The sequence below is a fragment of the Apodemus sylvaticus genome, chromosome 5, assembly GCF_947179515.1.
Source record: "Apodemus sylvaticus chromosome 5, mApoSyl1.1, whole genome shotgun sequence".
NCBI lineage: Eukaryota > Metazoa > Chordata > Mammalia > Rodentia > Muridae > Apodemus > Apodemus sylvaticus.
The window spans coordinates 97063757-97087862 of record NC_067476.1 but is presented as its reverse complement, the minus strand read 5'-3'; the positions used below and the strand labels follow the sequence as shown (position 1 = coordinate 97087862).

The window sequence follows — 24106 nt, the reverse complement described above, 5'->3', positions numbered from 1 at the left end:
CCAGGGCAGTGTTTCAAGTCTTGGAATTTGTGACTTTGAATTTACTACCCAGACAATCCCAACACCCTCAAGCTGTTTAACAGGGACCATGCCCTTCCCCTGGTAGCTTCACTGCCCTTACTTAGGTGGTTAGGCTTGTGCCTAAACTTTTTTCTTTTTGTAAATTCTGAGCCGTATATCCATGTATCAGAGAATAGAACCTGAGGCTGCCTCCCTCTACACCCGGGTGTTCAGCAAGGCGCTGAAGGGGCAGTAGGCATGGTCGCGGGCAGGCAGCGCAGCAGACACCCGGTCGAGGACCGCGCGATAGGTCCAGCCGCCGCGGGACCCAGGGCCTGGCGTCTGTGGTTACCGCACGCACGCACACTTCGCCCAGAATGAGGGTTGCGGCCCTGATCAGGTAATGAGAAGTGGGGCGGCCTCTTTATTCCAGGGCAAGGCTATATCCTGACGCGGCCAGTGTAGGGACGTCCGGAACCACTTCTTGGGGCTCCGCGTGGGCGGGTCGGCGCCACGGGCACCGGAAGAGGCGGGGCGTTCTACGGCTCTGGGCCCACTGGCCCGGGCGCACGCGCCTCATCTCTGGGATTTTGGCAGAGCTAAACGCTCTAGAGCCTTGGTCCTCCTCCGCAGTGGGTGCATGGTCACCACGCCTGTTGGACTTTTATTCCTCTGAACTTTGAGAGCCGCTTGTTCACTTACTTGTGTGCAGTTTTGGTCCACTATATTTCTCTTCAGTCTCGATTCCTCCCGGGAATGAGTAATGCAACTTCACTCTCTTCTCACATCTCTGGCTTGCAGGGATGGCTATCCTGGTTGAGTTGGAAATATGCTAGGCTTTTCTAGATAATTTGGATTGAAGTTGCTTTGGATACAACGAATTTACCTTACTGAGAATTTGCCTTACTGACCGTGGGCAACCCAAGTCATATTCCAAAAGTAGTTTAAAATCAATAGTAACTTACTTAAAAAGTACAGATACAGTAACTGATAAGCATAGCTATCCCTGGTCTATTTCAGTGCCTAAAAATTGATAAGGGACATAGCAATACTAGTTAGAAACCCTTAAATATATTGTTTCTTGAGATTTAGACCTTAGGAAACTGAGTTCTACTTCCTTGTCTTTTTGTTAGCCCAGTGAAGCACACATAAACAGTTTTTGTTAATATTCTAGGTAACTGGTGCTAGTTGACAGTGGGAGACAGTCTAGGTAAGCCGTATTTCAGTTTCTCTGTAGTGACAGAAAAATGCCAGATCTGTTCCTTCTGTGCCATTTTAAGGAAATGAAAAGGCACCATAATTTAATACATCTTACACATAAAGGGAATAATGATGCTTTAACTATCATCATGGATTATTGAAGAGAGATAAAAAATAAATGTAAGCCAGGAATGTAGTGATGGAGTTTAGTTTACCAAAGCTCAGCAGGATAGTAAAACATGTGAAACTGGAGAGAAGAAACTCTCAGTGGAGGGTGTTCCTCAAAATACTCAGCAGATAGAAATTAAGAGGTGCCGTTTGAGAAATTATACTGTTCTTCAAAACTGTATATTAGGAGATAAGCATGCTCAGAATAAATATACGTGTAGTGTGTATAATTGTGGATAACATGGCCGTATATTTAAGCTTCAGTTTGATAAATCTATGTCCATTGTGTAGATGTATGCATGTATTTGAATTTGTGTGTACAACATTTGATAGGGTATGAGTGTATTTCCAGGACAAAGTGAAACACATACATCATTAAATCAAAGGTTAAAGTAACTAAAAAAATTTGCAGTGCTTAATGAAAGCTTGAAGATTATTTAGGCAGACTCTTTTAAATTTATACTGAAGCATATAAACCCAAATATATTGTGATTGCATTGTCAGCTTGGGAACCCTCTGCCCTAACTGGGCTGCCTTGGCTAGTCTCAAAGAAGATGCACCTAATCTTATTGCAACTTGCTATGCCAAGGCTGGTTGACCCATAAGAGGCTTCCCGTTTTCTGAAAAGAAGGGGTGGAATGCTGGGTGGGGCAGGCATGAGAGGGAGGGACTCAAAGGAGGGGGGAGGGGAAGCTGGCATCAGGGTGTAAAGTAAATGAATAACATCATAATAATAGTTAATAATAATAAAAGATTCTTTGCTCCTGAATGCAGTTTGTTCATTGCCTTTGTGTTTTATAGAACACAGCTTGGGAAATACTTTGAAAGCATATTTAAAGAGTTGGCATATTTTAAACCATAAAGTTAAGGGGTGATTATGGATGTTCACCCTTGAGTCTTTAATATATTTTAAAGCATTGTTTGTTTGTTTGTTTGGGGGGAACATAGTAATAGGATCCAATAGAGAAAGTTATGAAGATCTACTTAAGTGCATATCTGAAAAGAGGAGTCCTGGCCTTTATTTATTCATGTTTTTTACCTGACATTGTAAAACCATTTTAATGGAGCTTTTCTTTCCTTTCCTTTCTTTTTCTTTTCTTGAATATTTTCTTTATTTACATTTTAAATGTTATCCTTTTTCCTGTTTTCCCCTCCAGAAACCCCCTGTCTTATCCCACCTTCCCCTGCTTCTGTAAGGGCACTAAGCCACCCACCACCCACTCCTGCCTCCGCACCCTGGTATTCCTCTACACTGGCGCATCCAGACTTCACAGGAACAAGGGTCTCTCCTCCCACTGATGTCCTACAAGGCCATCTTCTGCCACATATGCTGCTGGAGCCTTGGGTCCCTCCATGTGTACTTTTTGGTCGGTGGTTTAGTCCCTGGGAGCTCTGGGGTGGGGGAGGGGGTCTGGATGGTTGATATTATTGTTCTTCGTATGGAGTTGCAAACCCCTTCAGCTTTTTCAGTCCTTTTTCTAACTCCTCCATTAGTGACCCATTGCTCAGTCTAATGGTTGGCTGCGAGCATTCCCCTCTGTATTTGTCAGGTCCTGGCAGGGACTCTCAGGAAACAGCTATATCAGGCTCTTGTCAGCGAGCACTTAGCATTCACAATAGTGTCTGGGTTTCATGTATTGGGTAGATTCCCAGGTCTAGCAGTCTGGATGGCCTTTCCTTCAGTCTCCCCTTCACACTTTGTCTCCTTATCTCCTCCCATGGGTATTTTGATCCCCCTTCTAAGAAGGCCTGAAGAAGTATCCACACTTTGGTCTTCCATCTTCTTGAGCTTCATGTGGTCTGTGAATTGTGTGTTGGGTATTCTGAGCTTTTGGGCTAATGTCCACTTATCAGTGAGTGCATACCATTTGTTCTTTTGTGATAGGATTATCTCACTGAGGATGATATTTCCTAATTCCATCCATTTGCCTAAGAATTTCATGAAGTCATTGTTTTTAATAGCTGAGTAGTACTCCATTGTATAAATTTTCTATATTCATTCCTCTCTTGAAGGACATCTGGGTTCTTTCCAGCTTCTGGCTATTATAAATAAGACTGTTATGAACATTGTAGAGCATGTGTCCTTGTTATATATTGGAGCACCATTTGGGTATATGCTCAGGAGTGGTATAGCTGGTTACTCTGGTAATACTATGTCCAGTTTTCTGAGGAAACACCAGACTGATTTCTAGAGTGGTTGTACAAACTTGCAATCCCATCAGCAATGGAAGAGTATTCCTCTTTCTTCACATCCTCAACAGCATCTGCTGTCACCTGAGTTTTTCATCTTAGCCAGTCTGACTGGTGTGAGGTGAAATCTCAGGGATGTTTTGATTTGCATTTCCCTGATGAGTAAGGATGTTGAAAATTTCTTTAGGTGCTTCTCAGCCATTTGATATTCCTCAGTTGAAAATTCTTTGTTTAGTTCTGTACCCCATTTTTAATAGGATTATTTGATTCTCTGGAGTATAACTTCTTGAGTTCTTTGTATATATTGGATATTAGCCCTTTATCGGATGTAGGGCTGGTAAAGATCTTTCCCCAATCTGTTGGTTGCTATTTTGTTCTATTGACAGTGTCCTTTGCCTTAAAGAAGCTTTGCAATTTTATGAGATCGTATATCTCATAAAACAATTTGCCTATTGTTGATTTTAGAGCATAAGCCATTGGTGTTTGGTTTAGGAAATTTTCCCCTGTGCCCATGTGTTCGAGGCTCTTCCCCACTTTCTTTTCTATTAGTTTCAGTGTATCTGGTTTTATGTGGAGGTCTTTGATCCACTTGGACTTGAGCTTTGTACAAAGAGATAAAATAGATCAATTTGCATTCTTCTACTTGCTGACCTCCAGTTGAACCAGCACCATTTGTTGAAAATGCTATCTTTTTTTCCATTGGACAGTATGACTGTAAGTGTGTATGTTCATTTCTGGGTCTTCAGTTCTATTCCATTGATCTTCCTGCTTGTCACTGTAGCAATACCATATAGTTTTTTATCACTTGTTGTTCAGTAATACAGTTTAATTTCAGGGATGGTGATTCCCCCCGAAATTCTTCTATTGTTGAGAATAGTTTTTGCTATCCTGGGTTTTGGTTATTCCAAATGAATTTGCAAATTGCTCTTTGTAACTCTATGAAGAATTGAGTTGGTATTTTGATGGGGATTGCGTTAATGCACCCCTTTGTCTTTTGTATTCTCTTCCTTGTAAGGAATCCTGCAGTGCAGTTGTCTACACAGCAATGGCTGAGGCACTGAATATACTAAGGCTTGATTATTGATTTGGATTTTCATTGTATAGAATTTACAATCAAGTATGTCACAGTCTATTATACAGTTTGGATTCAGATTTAGTTAGGTTTCATGTAGTTAGAACAGATTTAAAAATGTTTTACTTTATGTTACATATTTATATCTGCACACCACTTGCTTGCTTATGGAAACCATAAGAAGGTGTTGGATTCCCTGGAGCTGGAGTCACAGATGAGTGAACTGCCATTTGAGTGCTTGGGATTGAAGACTGGTCCTCTGGAAACAGACATTAATCTTAATTACTAAGACATATCTGTAGCCCCTAAATTTTTTTTAAATTAAGGACTTTCATCTAAGGAATGTATAAAATAAGTGTTTAGAATATCATTCTGAATAATCAGTTATGTACACAGCACTTTTTATCTTATATAAAAGCACTGTAACAAATATACTTTATTTAGAACTTCTGTATTGTAAATGCATGTAATTTCATAAATTCCTAGAAGTGGCAATGTTAAACATTCAGATTCCTGTGCTCAGTATTCTTCCTCCTTACAAATGTGTGTCTTATTGCACGGTAATTGTGGAACAATCTCTCCTGAATTCTGAAAAGCTGAGTAAGAATGTGTTTGATTTTGATGGCCAGTGATTCTGTGTTTAATGGTGATCAAAGGCCTGGCACTCATATCCTTTTCTCCACTGACTTGTTTTGCAGTGGTGGAAAGGACAGCTGTTACAACATGATGCAGTGCATTGCTGAGGGGCATCAGATTGTTGCATTAGCAAATCTAAGACCAGATGAAAACCAAGGTAAGTGTATGTTTTTTTTTTTAAATCATTCTCTAAATGGTTGCAACTCAACTTCATTATTTCAGGATGGTACGTAACAGTCTGCTTCGTTGGTACTTGATTTATAATATATGAATGCCACTATTAATGCAAGGCTTCCCTTGCACCCTCCCATAGATCATGAGCCTCTTGAGAAGAGATATAGTGCCTTAGACGTTCCTGGGGGTGCTCCTCAGCTCTTTAAGCTCTGTACCTGTGGTAGGAATTCACTCACAGTGGACTGATAGACCAGTGTGTATTGAACGCATTTGAATTAGCCAGTTTGCTTCTGTCGGATATTTGAAAAATTCTGAAAGTGGTGTGGAAAGATGGAAACTGGGAGTATTTTATAGGTAGAAAGGAAATGAGCTTACAAAAACTTAGGGGTAAATTTATGCTTTAGGATTTTATGCTAGGCTCTAATGATGATGAGCTAGGGTTTAGAAGTAAGTGCTTTCTGAGAAGGACTCTAGTCCTAACTTAAAATACGGGAAATGGACCACTGCTGCTTTTATTGTAAAGAAGCAAAATCAGTTTCAGATTGTGCTGTAATGGTAAGACCTTGTCCGTCCATTTCATTGAGATGGACAAGTGAGTCTTCATCTGACTTGAGAATTCTCAGGACTAAAATGAAGCAAAAACAACACATAAAAAGAAAACAAAAAACTTAAGTTCACAGTACGTGTACTACACATACAAAGTTATTTTCCTCTCTTGAATTAGTCATGTCCAGCTTTCAATTTCAATATTAGTTTATTGTGACAAAATCATTATTGTATAATCTCCAATGTGTTCATTTTGCTGACATTACAGTAAAATAAAAAGCAAGTATATCTTTTAAATTATATTTATTAATAGAATGAGGGCATTTGTTAGAATATTATTAGTATAAAAAATTCAATAACAAATGCAATTAGACTATTATGAATTAACAATTTGGGAATATCATCTGACACTGTGTAATTGGTGTGGAAGACAATAAGACTGTGTGGATCAGTAGATGGACAGGGCTGGGTAATAGTGATTTAAAGTCAGCAGGATGTTGGAACTGTTGAATTAGTTACTGAATGATTTTTCCCCCTTTAAATGCACTGAAAGGAACCTCACTGAGGAATGCATGGCTCCACTGACGAGCAAAGCAGGGTATAATGTATTCATAGCATATCACAGTTTTTACAATATGGGTTTTCAGTAGGTACTCTGGGAAAGAATTTATTCCCGTCAATGAGATAATGTGCAGTTGTCATAAACGGTACAGAGTCATCCCTTTAAGTCTGTAGTAGGAGATTTGTGGTATGTTAATTGAAGTGCTTTAGGCAACAGTGGAGCCTTTTGGTTTTGTTTGCTCTTACACTAGTTGCTGCTGTGTAGCTTCCACTAATGAAGTTGTATTGTGGTAAGGACTCCATGGAGCCCTAATGAAAATATATCAGGTTTTAAAGCCATTATACTATTTCGTAGTTGTATTAATTTCAGGATGTTTCTCGCTATGAAGCTCGTTTCTTTGAATAAATTTATTTGACCAATATCCTTTAGTGAAAATACATTAAATACTCACACTAACTTGGTAGGAAGAGTGAAAAGTTTTTAGGGTGGTTTGACTAAATCTCTGTTTCATACTGGCATGAGGAGTAGACTTATAATAATGGTGGGAGTATTGTTTTGTAGGAAGCTGGGCAGCTGTGGGCGTCAGAAATATGACAAGCCAAAATGAAATGGTATATGATGATGTCACTGATTGTTGTAAGACATTTACAGTGTTGTTTATTCCCTTTGATTGACTGTTTCTACATTTGAAAGCATACACTTTGTAGTCTATTATTTTGTAACTTAACAAACTGTCAACAGTCTCAATGGCACTAAATAGTAGTCTCCATATAATTTCTCCTATATCTTCTCTGTATGAAATATAAGTGGTGCAAAGATCATTTGAAGAGGTAATTCATACTTTGTCCTCTTATTGGAGGAACTGAAAGCATATTAGTCTATGAAAAATTTCAACAGTGATCTACTTAAATTATTTACCTACATACTTTTAAAATTTATTTGACATGCGATCTTTTATCCTCTGTTTTAAATATTAATATCTTATAGGATTCATATTCTGGAGAGCACACTTTGGAAAATACATGCCATTTTATTATAGGGCTGTAATATAGTTCTTTTAATAGATAATTCTTTAATTAATACTTTACCTATAATAATATGTATGGAATCTTGAGATATAATTGATGGTTGTATTATTTATTAGATTCAATTATCATGTTTCCAAACATATTTGTAACTGTTCTAATAAATATTAAACTTACATGTATATGCTTTGTTGATGTATTGATAACAAAATATACCAATTCTATTTTTCTGCCAAATATGTATCACTTCCTAAGCAGATATTTATTTAAGAAAATATTTTATTAAAAGTCTAGATTATGTTGAATAACCTGAATGATATGTAATACAATTTCTAACTGAATAAATTAATTAAAATTTATTGGATACATTATACTTATTTTTAAATGTATATAATTTTTAAAATGTAAATGTATGGTTGATAATTAAAAACACAGATTATTAAAGCTGATTTGAACTAAATTTATCTATGGACAAATGTGGACTACTTATATATTATCTTACTTATAAAAGCAGGGCATTATGGTTAAATTCTTAAGCTTAGTGTTGAGTGTTCTTCAAGCTACTTCTTAAGGTCTGTTTATTTTACTCTGTCTTAATAATTATTTTTCCATTAATTGTTACAGTGGAGTCAGATGAATTGGATAGCTATATGTATCAGACAGTGGGTCACCATGCTGTTGACTTGTATGCGGAAGCAATGGCTCTGCCCCTGTACCGCAGAACCATCAGAGGAAGGAGCTTGGAGACAGGAAGAGATTATACCAAATGTGAAGGTGATGAGGTTGAAGATCTCTATGAACTATTAAAACTCATTAAGGTATGCAGAGTGACTACTTTTTCCTTTTTGAACTTTATAATTTTCACTTATTGAGTTATTTACTATTAAATAGCTTGCAAATTTTCATAGCCCAGCAATTATTTGAGAGGATATTTTATCTTTTGGGTGGAACGTAACAAAAAACTCCTTAGTATGTCCTCATATTAGAAAGTAGAAAAATAAGACATAAGATATAGATTTATGTCTAGGCCTGTCACATGCTTTTTTTCCATTTGTTTATTTTATGTGTATGTGCTTTACATACATGTATGCATGTATGTATGTATGTATGTACACCATGTGCATATCTGGTACCTACAAAAGCCAGAAAAGGGAATTAGATTCCTTTAAATTACAGTTATAGATGGTTGTAAACTACCCTGTGGGTGCTAGGTAACAGTGCTCTTAACTGCCTAGCCCCCTTGTCAAGTAATATTTTTTTTTATTCGATATATTTTTTATTTACATTTCAAATGATTTCCCCTTTTCTGGCCCCCCATTCCCCAAAAGTCCCATAAGCCCTCTTCCCTCCCCCCTTTTCTCCTATCCACCTCTTCCCAATTACCAGTTCTGGTTTTGCCCTATACTGCTACACTGAGTCTTTCTAGAACCAGGGGCCACTCCTCCATTCTTCTTGTACATCATTTGATGTGTGAATTATGTTTTGAGTATTCCAATTTTCTAGGCTAATATCCACTTATTAGTGAGTGCATACATGATTGATCTTTTGAGACTGGGTTACCTCACATAGTATGATGTTCTCCAGCTCCATCCATTTGCCTAAGAATTTCATGAATTCATTGTTTCTAATGGCTGAATAGTACTCCATTGTGTATATATACCACATTTTTGCATCTATTCTTCCGTTGAGGTATACCTGGGTTCTTTCTAGCTTCTGGCTATTATAAATAGGGCTGCTATGAACATAGTAGAGCATGTATCCTTATTACATGGTGGGGAATCCTCTGGGTATATGCCCAGGAGTGGTATAGCAGGATCTTCCGGAAGTGATGTGCCCAGTTTTCTGAGGAACCGCCAGACTGATTTCCAGAGTGGTTGTACCAGTTTGCAACCCCACCAGCAGTGGAGGAGTGTTCCTCTTTCTCCACATCCTCGCCAACACCTGCTGTCTCCTGAATTTTTAATCTTAGCCATTCTGACTGGTGTAAGGTGAAATCTCAGGGTTTTTTTGATTTGCATTTCCCTAATGACTAATGAAGTTGAACATTTTTTAAGATGCTTATCAGCCATCCGAAGTTCTTCAGGTGAGAATTATTTGTTTAGCTCTGTACCCCATTTTTTAATAGGGTTATTTGGTTTTCTGGGGTCTAACTTCTTGAGTTCTTTGTATATATTGGATATTAGCAAGTAATATTTCTTTATCTTAAGGATAGTAGAAAAAATAGCATTTGAACTTTGTTCAAAACATATTTTGTTTTGGCTCACTACTAAACAAATGGATGCATCCTGTTTTCTTATTACATTATACTTTTACGTGCAAGAGTAATACAAGGATCAGACTAATAGCCTGGCTGATAGTGAAGAGTACTGTGAGAAGGAATGAAGTCATGCCAAGTTGATAACGCCTAATAGCAGGAGGGAATGTACACTCATATGATGGTCATGTGATGGTCAATGGTTGTCATGTGATGGTGAGTGGTGGTCATGTGATGGTCAGATATGGTTAAGGTTAAGCAGACTGGAAACTAGCTCTATGAATCAGATATGCCATTGTATGTATTATTGTCCATCATTCATTCATGAATAGTTTCAGCATATGAAATTTCAAAAAGAAATGTGGCCTTGTCTCTCTAGTAGATACTACACTCAGGAAATGTTAACGTATATAATCATTCTTGCTCTCTCATTAATAATCAACTGCTTGAGGACAGCTTGTTATTCTTCCCTAAATACATGTGTCTTTTCAACAGCTATACATTGTTCATGTAACACATATTGATGAGGATCTTACGTCTGTGTGTGCTGCAAATCTTAATATTTTTACAGAAGAAAAAGTTCCATTCTTTTCTGTACTATTGCATCTCCTCACTCTTTAGAGAATTCAGCCCTTTCCCAAGTTTTGTAATGAACATTTCATAATCTGAAATAATTGGTGATCGAGTTTTATACTGATTAATAACTTTGATTAAGAAAAAATACCAGATACTAAGTAGGCTTAAAGTTGCTTAATTAAAACAGTTTCTATTTTGCATGTCAGAACATTTTTATCTTAAAAAGAAGCACAGGGTACTTTTGTTTCCAAATGTGCTATTTAGTTAGGTAGCATATGAAGTGCTTACCTTGCAGAGGGTGTCACTGGAAGCTATGTGTTCGGTATAACTACTGTGGTTCTTAAGCTAGTAGGAAGGAAAAGACTTTTCCCTGTCATTCTCCAGAAAGCTACAGTTAACCTTATTCACTTGGAGATGTAGAAACTAAATTCAATCTTGTATTTTCACATTTATTTTTGAAAATACACTGAAACTGAATATTAACATTTCAGTATAAATCAATACTACAAAATCGAAGAACTTGTGCTAGAAATAATTGGGTTGCTTAAAAAGCACAAACGTAACTTTGGAGAAATCCTCTGATGATAACATCCATCCAGGAAAGGGAGTGATAATAAATTACTAATCAGTTTAATTAAAAGTGAGCAGATTAGTAGTAATTAAGAAGAAATCCCCGTTCTCTCCATGCTGTCTTTGGAGAAATGGATGCTTTGCCATTATCTTCATAGTAACCATCAATTATGACATAAATTAATGCTAATGTTAAATCTTGACAAGTTCTGCTTTGGAATTTCATACATGATAATTATAACTATAGTTGAAAGAGATGTTATCAAGTTGTCTGGGACTAAATAGTTCCTGCTTTTCCTGTGTAAAAAATATTAATTTTACTATAGGATATTTTAAAGACATCAATATCAGAAATATATTGCTTTTAAGAAAGAAATTGTATAGCTAGGCTTTTAGAGTTAAATCCATTTGTGAAACTGTGGTGCAAAAGTTCCAGTAGAGATCTCATATGTCCTCATGAATAACTGAGTAATTATGGGGAAAAAACTAACTTAGGCTATAATTTCCTAGGTTGTTTCAACTTGCTCTAAGCAAAAGAACCATATTTTAATCTTTTGAGTGTTAATTCAGTAGTGGAAGCCTCTGGACTTTGTTTTCATTGTTTCTTCCTAACAGGCTATACTTTTGTTAAGTTTTACATCTGTCTTTTGTTTTTATATATACTTTGTCTAGGGTGCACTTTATTTTGCGTATAATTCAATTAGTCTAAGTAGCAAAGTCTTAGAATTCTAAACTTAAGGAAATTTAGAGTTACAAGTTTCTGTTTTGTTGAAGTCGGGAAAACTAACAGATATGTAGTAATCCATAGTATCTCTTCAGTTGCTAGGTAACTGTGAATCTGAAATATATATCTGAAGCTGTTTGTAACATATTTGGTTTTATCATTAGCCTTTGTCTTCTAGTATTAAAATGTAACTTTAACTCTTTTCTAGTTTAATATGGTATAGTTTATCTTTTCTACAATGATTTATAAATCATATGTAAGTTTTTGTTAAAGCCTAAACAATATAATAGCTATTAAAATACAAATTAGCATCATTTTTCTATAAAATCATATTTAAGGATCAATATATTTTTCTCTTTCTCTATTGATTTCGTGCTGTTTTCTTTCTAGATATGTGATTTCTCCCCACCATCCCCATTTCAGTGGAACCTTTCTTTAAGAAATTTCCTAATGGCAAATCCTCTCAAATTCTTTCACTTTGAAATGTTCGTATTTTGCCCTGCACGTTTTAGTGAACATTAGATGTTTCCTATGACTCTTCCATAATTGTTTAATGATAAAACATCTCTTTGAAAGCTTTTTCTTGGTTGATGACAATCTTACAATCTTACAGTCTAAGTGAAACTCATTTATAACAGGACTGTCCTGTGGCTGTAGTGACTGGATCAGCAGTGGTGTGGTCCTAACAGAACAGAGCCAATAGTGATTGGCAGAAGGTAAACTCTTGTACTTGCCTACAGAAATGAATGACTAGCACCTAGAAATTTAATAGCTTTTTTCCTTTTTTTTTTTTTTGAAAGGGAAATACCTAATGTCAGATATGTCAGAGAAAAATAGCAGAGCCAGTGGACTTACAGTATAAGGATGACTCTGAGAGTCCTCCTTTATCATGCCTTTTCCCTTCCTGAAACCACTTGGTCAGAAATGACACCTTGTAGACTGAATCTATTTTCTCAAATATTTTGTGTTTCTGTGTCAACTGTAAAGACAATATGTTCCTAGGTGGAACAGAGGGCTTGAAATTTTAATATTATCTCTCTGTAATGTATATACTCCGGAGGAGGGGGGCAGAAGTTGATATTAAATGTCTTCTTCAATGGATTCTCTTCCTTATTTTTTGACGCTGAATCTTTGGTTTTGCCTGAAGCTCACTAATTGGGCAGAATACAGAATACCTGGCTAGCAAGCTCCAATAATCTCCCTTTTCTGCATCCCCAGAACTGGGGGTACAGGAAAGCTGCTGTACCTGGCTTTCTACTTCCATTCTAGACATCTGAACTCAGGCAGTGCTTGCGTCCACATGCTCCCCACAGCGCACCGTACCCACTGAGCAGTGTCCAGCTCCTTTGTATCTTTTTGTTGTATGTTTTGGAGAGTGCTTCTGGAATCTCTTTTATTTTCCTGTTGAACTTTTTCTAAGTCATTTGTCTCCAATAGCTAAGAACTTTATTCACTGACTTTTCTCTTTTCATAAAGATGATTTTTTTTTCTGAAGTAGCTACATTCCCTACATGGGAACATAAGGAAGAGATTTCAAATATTATCTGTTGCTCCCTCAACTATTGCTGTTTCCTTTGTGTCTTTTTCTCTTATCCTGGAGTTAAGGCTAGCCAGGCCTCCCTGGCTCCTGAGCCTCATTGTCTTCTAGGCAACAGTAGATCACCCTTTCTGTGCTGATTCAGCAGTCACCATTCTGTCATCTGCTTTCTGACTAATCAAGAGGCAGAGACAGTCTAGCTCTCATAGCTCAGTCCTTAGTTTTGTCATGGGAGATTGTACCTTTGTTTCATTTTAATAAAATTTCAAGATCCAGTAACCTGTGTGAACTTCCTTCTAATGAACTATATTTAACATGCTTCTGCAACTCCAGCGTTGTTTCAGCTCTCCTCTTTGAACTTCTAATACTTCTCTTTATCCATTTTCTCATATGCATCTCAAGTCAACTTGGTACTAACCTTAAATTCCTCAATATACACATATAACTTAAATATGCTAAGTAGTTGCTTTTTTATTCCTAAAACAAAATATTTACTGTTGAAAGAAGAATAACTGAACAATCATTTTCATTTTTATTTATTACTTTTTGTTGAAATTTTTTTTATCACATTATATTCTGATTATGGTTTCCCTTCCCCACCTCCGCTGAGATCTTCCTCACCTCTCCTCACATTCTAAACCACACCATTTTTGTCTCCTTATAAAACAATCAGGTATCTATAGCATAGTAATAAAATAAAGTAAGATAAAACCAAACCAAACAAACAGCAGAAAAAGAGCCAAAGAAAACAGAAAAAGCATGAGAAATACATATAGACCAAGAGACACACATTAGTGCACACAGGAACATTAAAACGCAAAACCGGAAGCCCTAATAGATACAAAAAGGACCTATAGCGCAAGACAGAAATAAATAAGTGCCCTGACAAAGAAACACACATGATGCTATTGCAACTGAGTTTGTGTTGACCATCTATGCTGAGCGTGGGGTCTGCCTTTAAGAATGGCTTATGTCTCCAGTGAGACTGTTGGGGAAATCATTTGTTTCTTTAGTGATTGATTATCAATTGATGATGGCTTCTGAATTAGGGACGAGGATGAGCATGTGTCTGATTCTTCTCTCGGCTCTGGGACCCCATCTTGCACAGGCTGTGAATGCTGCCACAGTTCTCTGAGTTCATATGTGCATCTGTCCTGCTGTGTGTAGAAGGTCTTGTTTGTTTCCTTGATATACTCTAGGCTGACTCTCATGGTCCTGATCCTTCCCCTCTTCTTCAGTAGAGTTTCCAGAGGCCTGAGAAAGAGGGATTCGATGGAGATACCTCATTTAGAGTAACTGAATGTTCCAAGAACTCTCACACTCTGCATGGCATCTAGCTGTGGGCCCCTAGTTAGCTCTCATCTACTTTAAAATGTCTTAATGATTTATTTATTTAAATTCTATATGTATTGGTGATTTGCTTGCATTGCATGTCTGTGTGAGGGCATCAGATCCCTTTGAACTGGAGTCATCGAGAACCATGAGCTGTCATTTGGGTTCCCTGACTTGCACACCAGTACTCTGGAAGAGTAGCTAGTGTTCTCTACTGCTGAGCCATCTCTTCAACCTGGGGGAAGAAGCTCTTCTGATGATAGTTGAGCAAGAGAATGGTCTGTGGTATATTAGGATGTCAGTAGTAGTAATTGTATGGCTACGTTCCTTCAGCAGAATAGTGGTTTTTGTTTTTTCCTAGGTCCCTAGACTGTATGGTTTTAGGTTCTTGGCATGTTGAGCAGTATCAGAATGGGGTCCATCTCATGGATTGGGTCTTATATCCAATCAGATATTGGTTGGTTACTCCCACAAGCTTTGTACCACTATTGCACTAGCCTATCTTGTAGTCATTGTAGATGAAATAGTTTGGTTTGGAGTTGGTGTTTACCTTTCTCCTAGCTTACAGAGTGCTTTCCAGCACCATGTATATGTCCATAGGGACGAAGGGTCTAGCTTGGTACCAACTTAGTTTTTTCATGCTAAATGAGTTGTATCTTTAACAGTAAATGTTAGCTTTGGAGAGTAACCAATAGTTTTGGCAATAGCTTAGGTTTGGGGGGGTTTCCATGGAACCCTTGGCAAACAACTCAATTAGGTGTTACCCATTGCCAGGACTGGAAGTTTCATATGGTGATGAGAGATATCCAGTTTTGGCTCTGTCTTTTCTGTTTAATCACTTTCAAATAAAATATAATCTATTGAAAGTGGTGTAAAGGTAAGTTTAGCAACAAGTAAAGATATGGGATTTAATTAGTTAATCAAATGATGTGTTTCTTTTTTTTTTTCCTGTTTCTATAATGTTGACTATTCACTCAGTCAGGACTGCTGCAGTTAGAGGTTAGATCCTATTTACATTGGTTCAGTTCTTCTAGGAAAAGTTACATAGTTACATAGCTTAAATGAAAAAAAAAATCAAATTTTGTTTCATTGGCCTGACATAGCATACTCAAGCCAAGTTACTATTTCTAGAAATTGATTTCACTTGTCTGATCAGCCTAGACCAGCCATTTCTGAGTATAAGGTAAAAAAAATGATTATTGAATTCTGTTAATATTTTCAAGGCATAAGAAATGATAGGTCTTCCATTTAAATCAGATTCTTGCTAGCAAAAGGTTGGACTGTGGTAAGGCACAAAGAGCAACAGGTTTCCAGAATCTAGTAGGTTCCAGAAGTGGACATGTGGGGCGCCATGCTGAGTGATTCTTCCTTGACTTACCTCCCTACTTCTATGGCCACTCTCCCCAATGCCCTCTTCTTTTTCGTCTTCCTCATCTTCCTTTCTTTCTTTTGTATGCATTTAAAATATTAACCATTAGCTTGACAGCCTTGAGTTTGCCATCTGAGATCTTCATAGTTTAGATATTCATGATTTCCTGACTTTAATATCCTGTATAGTGAATGTAGCAAGTTGAAAACAAACAAAATTTCTGTAAAAGCGTTTCATATTTTTATATTTCATATTTTGGAAAAGCATCATTATGTACCTCATCAATGAAGTCAAACCCAAGTCCTACTATCAAACTTGAACTTTTTCTTAGCTCTGCATTTTACCTCAGCCACTATCATTAGGTCTGTGTAACCTGTTGCTAGTTCTTCAGTGAACTGTAGATCTGACTCTTTAGCTCCATTCTGCATGGCTGCCTGTCCACCTGTATTATTCACCAGTCTCTTAGTGTGTCATCCATGTGTGGCCCACCCAGCTCATCCCTCACAGTGCTGTCAGGTACACTGCATGCAAGCTTACACTACCTGCTGATAAGAAGACTGAGCATTAGTCCTGCGGTCCTACTAGTCCAATGCTGTCATTCCCATACAAACCATTCTGACAAACTTTAACAGCCACTTAAATTTCGATTTTTTTAAAAAAAAAATCCTGTATTTATAACCTGTTGGGTTTTTGTTGTTGTTTCTAATATTTATTTTCCTGGAAGTTTAAGTTCCTGAAGAACTTCATCCTTTGTGAAATCTGTGATTTTCCCTAGTCCTTGTCTCTCATGGCAACTTGTGTATATGTCTGTGTCCCTGAGCTTGTTACTGTGATCTTTATATGGCTGCTGGACTACAGGACCTTTAAGGCCATGTGTAGTGCTCGCTCTTCCACTTCTGTAGGGTTAAGTGCCTAGGAAAGGGTTGGCATACACAGGCTCAAAAGGATTGTTGAAAGGGTAGATGAGTCAAAAACTGTCAAATTATTTTTTATTTCATGATTTATCTAACTCAGGAGGACCACAGTAATATTTCACTAATGTGATGTAAATCCAGTGAGAAATTTTAGCTTTTTTGTTTTTTGTACAGAAACTTAAGAGGCCTGGGCATCATAGTTAAAATTTTGTTAGATAAGGTGTCGATTAGTATCTGGACTAAGAGTGAGTTCCAGCTGCAGAATATTTTGTACAAATGCTGAGCAGACAATATTTCAGAATATCTCTATGTTAGGAAACTTGCCTGTAGTTAAAAACTACTCTGTGAGTCCTTTCACTTCAGACCCTGGGGGAAAGGGTCTAGAAACTAAGTGGCTTTGAGGTAAATCCAGAATGTTTGAAATGGAACAAACGTATTATAAGGCTTCAAGATTTATAGGAAGGACCCAGACATGGTGCTAATTAAATAGGCACATAGCCCTGTACAGACTGCTCCTGGCTCCTCAGGACTGCACAGCTTGTCTCAAGCCTTGTCAGTCTCCAAGATATTGGACATTAAGCCTGGTCCATTGGTGCAATAAATATGTTTCTAGTCTTGACTCTGGACTCTAAATAGGAAGCACTGGCATTCTAGTTGGCCAATGTTACTTTCCTCCCAGGTGCAGCATTATTAAGGCTGTACGGTTTTCGACCTTTTTAGATGAGAACATCAGACACGTGTGAGGAACCACAGTGGTAGAGCTGTTTGGGAAACAGACATCAAATGATATTTTATACTTGTAACTGCTTCTTCACCCTCTCACTGGTCCAGACCTACCTTCCTTCCTTCCTTCCTTCCTTCCTTCCTTCCTTCCTTCCTTCCTTCCTTCCTTCCTTCCTTCTTTCCTCCTTCCCTCTCTCTCTTTCTTCCTTTCTTCCTGTTCTTGTTTTATTTTGCCTTTGTTGTTGTTGGTGGTGGTTTTTTGTTATTTTGGTTCTTGAGACAGGGTTTCTCTGTGTAGCCCTGCCTATCTACTCTCTAAACTGGCCTATAAATCAGAGATCCTCCTGCCTCTACTTCCCAAATCCTAGGATTAAAGAATAGGCCACCACTTCCCCACTTTATATAAAGTCTGGCCTACACTTTATATATTGTCCCTAAATCTACAAATTTAGACTCCTTCATTTTGAGAAGTTTACTATGTGTCTTCAACTGTGAACCTCTCTGTGTCTCTGCTTGGTATTGCTGACAGTGTCTCTATTTTTTTTTTTTTTTTTTTTTTTTTTTTTTTTTTTTGGTGAACCCTACCTATATATTGCTTCTATCTTTTCCTCACCAGTGACCTTCTCAGGTTTTACCAATTGACTTTATTCCATGTATTTCTTTCTTTAGGCTCCCCATTCTTCAGAGTCTGCCCCGTTGACTCTCCTACCCTTTCCTGAGTATGTAAGCATTTATTTTAAGGCTAAACATTTTGTGGTTCTTGACCTCTGGAATTGTGTCTCCTTAGATGCTAAATTTATGTTTCTAGTCTTTTCCTTTTTTTCCACAGGTAATTTAGCCTGACAGTTAGTATGAGATAGCTAGATCATAGGATAGCTATACAAATATCGCCAAAGATCAGCTTTGGCATCATAAAGTGGGTAAACTGAGGCAAGCAACCAGTGGGGGCAGTGCTTAGAACTGCTTGCTGATAGTGATCAGGACAGATACTGACTGGGGCAGCTGCCTGTGGCAGCCAGTAATTTTTGTCAGGGTTAGCATTTCCTGTGGCAAAACAAAACAGAACAAACAAAACAAAACAAAACAACCCTCAAGTGAATTCTATTAACTCCTCAGGGCCAGCAAGAAATGAAAGAGAGAAAATTCATACTCACATATATTTACACACACACTGAATGAGTGAAGCAAAAGACGGCCTTCAAGAAATCGGTCATCACCAGGGCAGCCTCAGTGAGACACGTCAGCAGTGCTGCCGTTGTTCTTGCTCCCTCACCATGAGAGAGTCCCTCGCACAGTAATTAAGAGTGTGCCTCTGAATGTCAAATCGTTCCCTAAGATTTTCTACATCAGAGTCAGCAGCAAAAACATCTCAACCTAGCTTCACTAACAATTTATTCTTCCAAATGCTTTCTAAGGGTGGTGGACATTAATCTGCTCCAGCAGCAGTGCCTGAAAGAGATCAGGCGTTGTTATTGTGAGTGCCAGAGATGCTGCCCAGTGAGCAGCTGGAAGCCCTCTTAGAGTTTTCATCGATTAAGAGGGAGGTGAAGGTAGCAAGCAGAGCAGAACTGTATACAGCATGAACTCCTCTGGACATAGTCTTCAGGATCTCGCTTCCACTGAGGCACACCCATCCTGGCTGTGCTAACCTGACTGCTGGGCTGGATTCCATGAGTTCTGAAGCTGTGTCCTTCCTCCTACATGACCCTTGGAAATACATCTTTTTGTATTTGTGCTCTGGAATTGAACCCAGAACTTTATGTGTGCTAGTATATCCTCAGTTCTCTTTCAATTTTTATTTTAAGACATGGTTTTACCAAGTTGCCCAGGCTAGCCTTTAATTTATTTTATGGCCTAAGCAGGCTCTGATTTTGCAACTCTCCTGCCTTTGTCTCCCAAGTGTCTAGAATTATATAGACTTGTATTACTAGGCCTAACTAATTTAAGTTTTTAGAGCAACTTCTTTATTTTTTTCACAATATGTGTACTCATATCATATCAAATGTGTACATTTTATCTTATCCTCATATCGGTAGTAATAACTATTTTGACTGGGTATAATATGTCACTGTAGTTTTGTTTAATATTTCCCTGATAGTTAATGATACTGAACATGTTTTTTTTTTCATACAGTTGTTGACCATTTTTTTATTTCTTTTGAGAAGTATTTAGAATAGTTTTAAAGTTTGATTACTTATATGCTGCATTTTGAGTTTCCTATGTATACTAGCTGTTAGCTCTGGTGAGATGATGTTACTGAGTATTCTTCTCCAACTGGCTGTTGGCTTTCTTTGTTGTTGACTTTGCTGTGGAGAAGCCTTATACTTTGATGTAATTGCATTAGTCTGTCTTTGTTCTTGTTTTAGGAAAATACAACAAAATAGCCTTACTAATGTCTCGAATGTTCTCCGGTGTTCTTGTCTAGTAGGTTCATGGTTGCTCTTACTTACACTCAGCTGCTTGGTCCATTCTAAGTTATTTATTGTCCATGGTGAGAGATATGGGTCAGGTTTAATTTGCACTTAGCTTTCTATTTTTCAAGCACCATTTATTGGGGAAGCTGTTTGTTCTTTCCCCAGTAATGTTTGTGGTGCCTTCGATAAGAATCAATGCTATATGGATGAATAGGCTTATTTCTAAGGTCCTGTGTTCTTCTCTATAGGGCTGCTGTATTTTAATGACACCAGCAAAGTTCCTGGGCTACCATGGTTGTGTCTTGTGTCTTGAAGTCAAGTGTTATCAACCGCCCAGCTTTGACCTTTTTTTGCTAGATTTTTCTGGTTTTCTTAGGTGATTATTGCTGTCATATTTAGTTAAGGATTTTTCCAGTTATGTAAAGAAAACCATTGGTATTTCATGAGAATTTCATTTATTTTATACATTTGCTCTATTATTTTTTAAAATTCAAGTTATATATGTGAGTTCCTTTATTTATATGTGTGATGCTTAATTTCTTTTTTAAGTTTTCTATAATTTTCATTTTAGAGGACGTTTGCTTCTTTAATTAAATTTAATTAAGTATTTGTCATAGCATTTGTGAATACATTTCTTTATTTCTTTCTTGCCAATCCTATTGTATATAAATGGTACTATTTTTATATTGATTTTTGTGTCTTGTAACATGATGAATTTATCAGTTCTGAAGAGTTTTAATGGTAGAAACTTTAGATTTTCAGTACATAATAATTTCTTTCTCTTTCTTACTTGATCTAGCTAATTCTTTGAGCACTATACATGCATATAATGCTGTGTATTTAACTATATGCAGCTATATCGAATGTGTATATTCTTACATATGTATTTCTTACTGTTAATAAGTTCTTATAGTCAAGATTAAAAGGACAGCTAAGAAGAGATTACATAGGGAGTGACAGAGTTGCTTGTTAACTTCAGAGTTTTCTGGCCAAGCTAATAGTAATGCAAGTACAAGATTAGAGAATTGCAATTCTGTATGTAAGTTCAAGTTGCAAATGAAGATGTCAGGCTAGTTGGAAGTTTATATGGGTAGTAACCAGGCAGGTAGCAATCATAGAAATGATGGGTGTATATTGAAGGGAATTAAGAAGCTCTTTGGTGATTGAATAGTGACAAGAAGTCTATATAAGGTACATCTTAAATGCACACTTTTATAGCTCACTTGTACAGCTTTTACTGGGTAATATTCATAATCAAAGTCAATTATATTGCCATATATTATAAATATTGTGCTCTTAAATTTTATGGCATTCTGTTTTCTTCTTAATCTCAGGCAGGATGGTTTACAATCTGCTTCCTATAATCTGGATCCATTTACTGAAGTTAATGATAATAAATTTTTATCTTGCTAGTTCTTTTAATTGAATATTTAACAATCTCTTATTAAAATATATGAAATACATATCACATAAAATGTTTTGTCTTTTTTAAAAAAAAATTTGTGTAAATTCTCAAAAAGATGCAAAGTGCTTGATAGTAGTGTATTCTATCATAATAATGTCCCGTGTAGGTACCCAAAATCAAATTACTGTTGTAATTACATATAAAAGTTATTCATAGTTAAATCATGTAAAATAAGGAGTCAACAGGTTTTGTAGTCCTTGGGCATCCTAACAGACAGAACCTGGCTTTCGGCCTGTAAGAGAATTGCTGCCCTTGTGCTGTACTTGTGGTGTCTCTCCCATGTTTTACTGTCTACACTTTATTGTATACATTCTGGTGAGGTTCACTTTTCTTAAGTGTGTCTAGTTACTTTTCTTTCTTCAGTAAAAATTATTTTTTGCTACTGTAATGGTTAGGATTCCTACAGAACAACTTCAAATAATCTTTCATCTTTTACAATATTCCCTGTTTATTTAACGCTATAAGTAACTTGAAATATTGGATTTGTAGCTTTTTATTTCCTTATGAGACTCAACAGAAGTTGTAGATTAGAAGGGGCATTATTTTGAACTCTGTTGATCTCGAATTCAGTCATTTTGTATGGAAAATGTCAATCCATCTTTCCTTCAAGAATATGTATGTATTCCTCTTTAGAAGTTTTTTGTTATTTTATTTATATGGCTGTTTTGCCTGCATATATATCCTTGTACAACGTGCATGTGGAAGCCAGAAGACGGTGTGGATCCTCTAGAAGTAGAGTCACAGATGGTGTGAGATGCCATGTAGGTGCTGGGAATTGGGAGAGCAGCCAGTGTGCTTAACCACTGAGCTGTAGGATACCTCTTAAGGTCTCTAAAGCAAAGATGGTAGATTAGTTAGGTTTTAATGTTCCATTTCCCCTCACCTCCATGTCAGTCTCAGTTCTTTTTTCTCCTTTATTCCTTAAATCTCAAAATAATGCATTAAAGTTCTGTGGAGTTGTTTTATTTCATAAGATCCAGAGCTCCACTGCAATAGTAATATTTGATAGCAGTTGTAAGTGAACACCAAGAAAACCGTAAGAATTCTTACCTTTAGTAATAAGTTATGCAGAAGAGAAAAGAATGATAGTTATCCAAGTTGTGGAAGAGCATTTATTGATGACATCATATACTATAGATGGGGTTGAATTTATCCATATTCATTCATCACCAATGGGTCATGTCCCTCTGGAGTCTCCTTTAGACTCCTTCAGTGTGTAATTCAGCTTTCTAAGACATATGACAGCCTTTCCTTTCAAGTGTCCTATGTGAGTGTTCTGATGCTTGGCCTATTCTCAAGGGAAGATAGGGAAAGGTGAACCCAATGATGCCAGATGTCATAATTTGATTTTTTCCATAGAACTTTATTTTTCCATGTTTTTTTTTAGAATTTAATTACATTATTATTTTTAGGAATTAACTACATTATCTGAAATATATAATTACAGATAATTATGAAGGAGTGTGTTTTCATTAACTCATTTGTAAAGAACCTTAAGCAAGGAATTCCTTTTGAAAGTTAGATGAACTGAGCTTAGAGGACTTAATTTTTTCTAAGAGAATATAAAGAATATGAAATTTTGTGTGTAGAGTCTTATAAAGAAACCATGACATACTTGTTATTCAGAGATCACTGAGTAGCAACAGAACATCATAGCACTTGACAGTGTCCATGATGCATTTGGAGCAGTTCCTGCTTTACAGGTCACTGTGAAGTTTAAGTTGCTGAAAGAATGTGCCTGTCTAATGATTTAATTTTGGGCAAAAGTCAGCCCAAAGCCATTTCCTTAGATGTCCTTAAAAAGATGTTGACAAATCAAAAAGAAACTATCAAGCATCCATTTTTTGCTCACGAAGACTCTTCTGCTGCCCAGGTTACTATTGGTTCAGAAACCATAGAAATGGCCTCTGGCCATTGCTCTAGGACCAGCTTCCTTGTAGCCTTTTCCCTTAAAGCAATTTCTATAAAAGACCCTTATGCTAATTATCTACCAGTATCTTTCATCCCAGAAAGTCAGAGTTGCTATTTCTTTTAAGTTGCACTTTCTGATAAAAGGTTATGTATTTTTTTTCAGAAGTAAATGAAAAATTTTAGTGTCTAACATTGTCCCCCATTAGTCATTGAAGTTTTGTTTTTGTTTTTCAATATTTTGAAGGAATGCCTTTAAATGAGACTTAAACACAAACAAACCAAAAAAACCACAACCAAGAGGAGTAACTGTTACCCTCTCCCTCTCCCTCTCCTCTATACCAAAATGTATGTCAACTCTTTTCCCTCTAAACATCATTTATACCATTTTGAAGGAAAAAATAAGTATTTTTAAACAGCGTTTTTACATGCATCATTTATGCTTTTTTCTAGCATGTCTATCTTTTTAAAATAAAGGTAGTAGTTAGTATTTAAAAAAGAAAAAGAAAACAACTTCTAAGGATTGGAAACAAGGTGACTTTTCATCATTTCAAAAGATAAAAACCATTTTTTGAGCCAGTTATAATTTAGATGCATTACACATTTTTTTCTAGATCTCTAGCAATTTTTGTGATTGTCTTAGGCCTCATCCAAATGCTTCTGACTTTGAAAGGCTGTAAAACCTGAGCTTGATCACAGGCATCTAGTAGGAGGTGGGTTCCTGGCTTACTGTGGAGAACAATATGA

The 24106-nt window shown here is 36.8% G+C and overlaps 1 protein-coding gene across 2 annotated transcripts in view; it reads left to right on the top strand.

Annotated features, from left to right (window-relative positions):
• Window positions 1-294: 294 nt before the first annotated feature.
• Window positions 295-24106, top strand: part of Dph6 (diphthamine biosynthesis 6) — a 140864-nt gene continuing 117052 nt past the window's right edge. For both annotated transcript variants that reach the window (XM_052183188.1, XM_052183187.1), the window contains exons 1-3: window positions 295-400; window positions 5329-5423; window positions 8198-8391. In XM_052183188.1, coding sequence (XP_052039148.1) covers window positions 378-400; window positions 5329-5423; window positions 8198-8391 — 312 coding nt within the window. In that variant the 5' untranslated portion in view covers window positions 295-377. The remainder of the gene's footprint in view (window positions 401-5328; window positions 5424-8197; window positions 8392-24106) is intronic.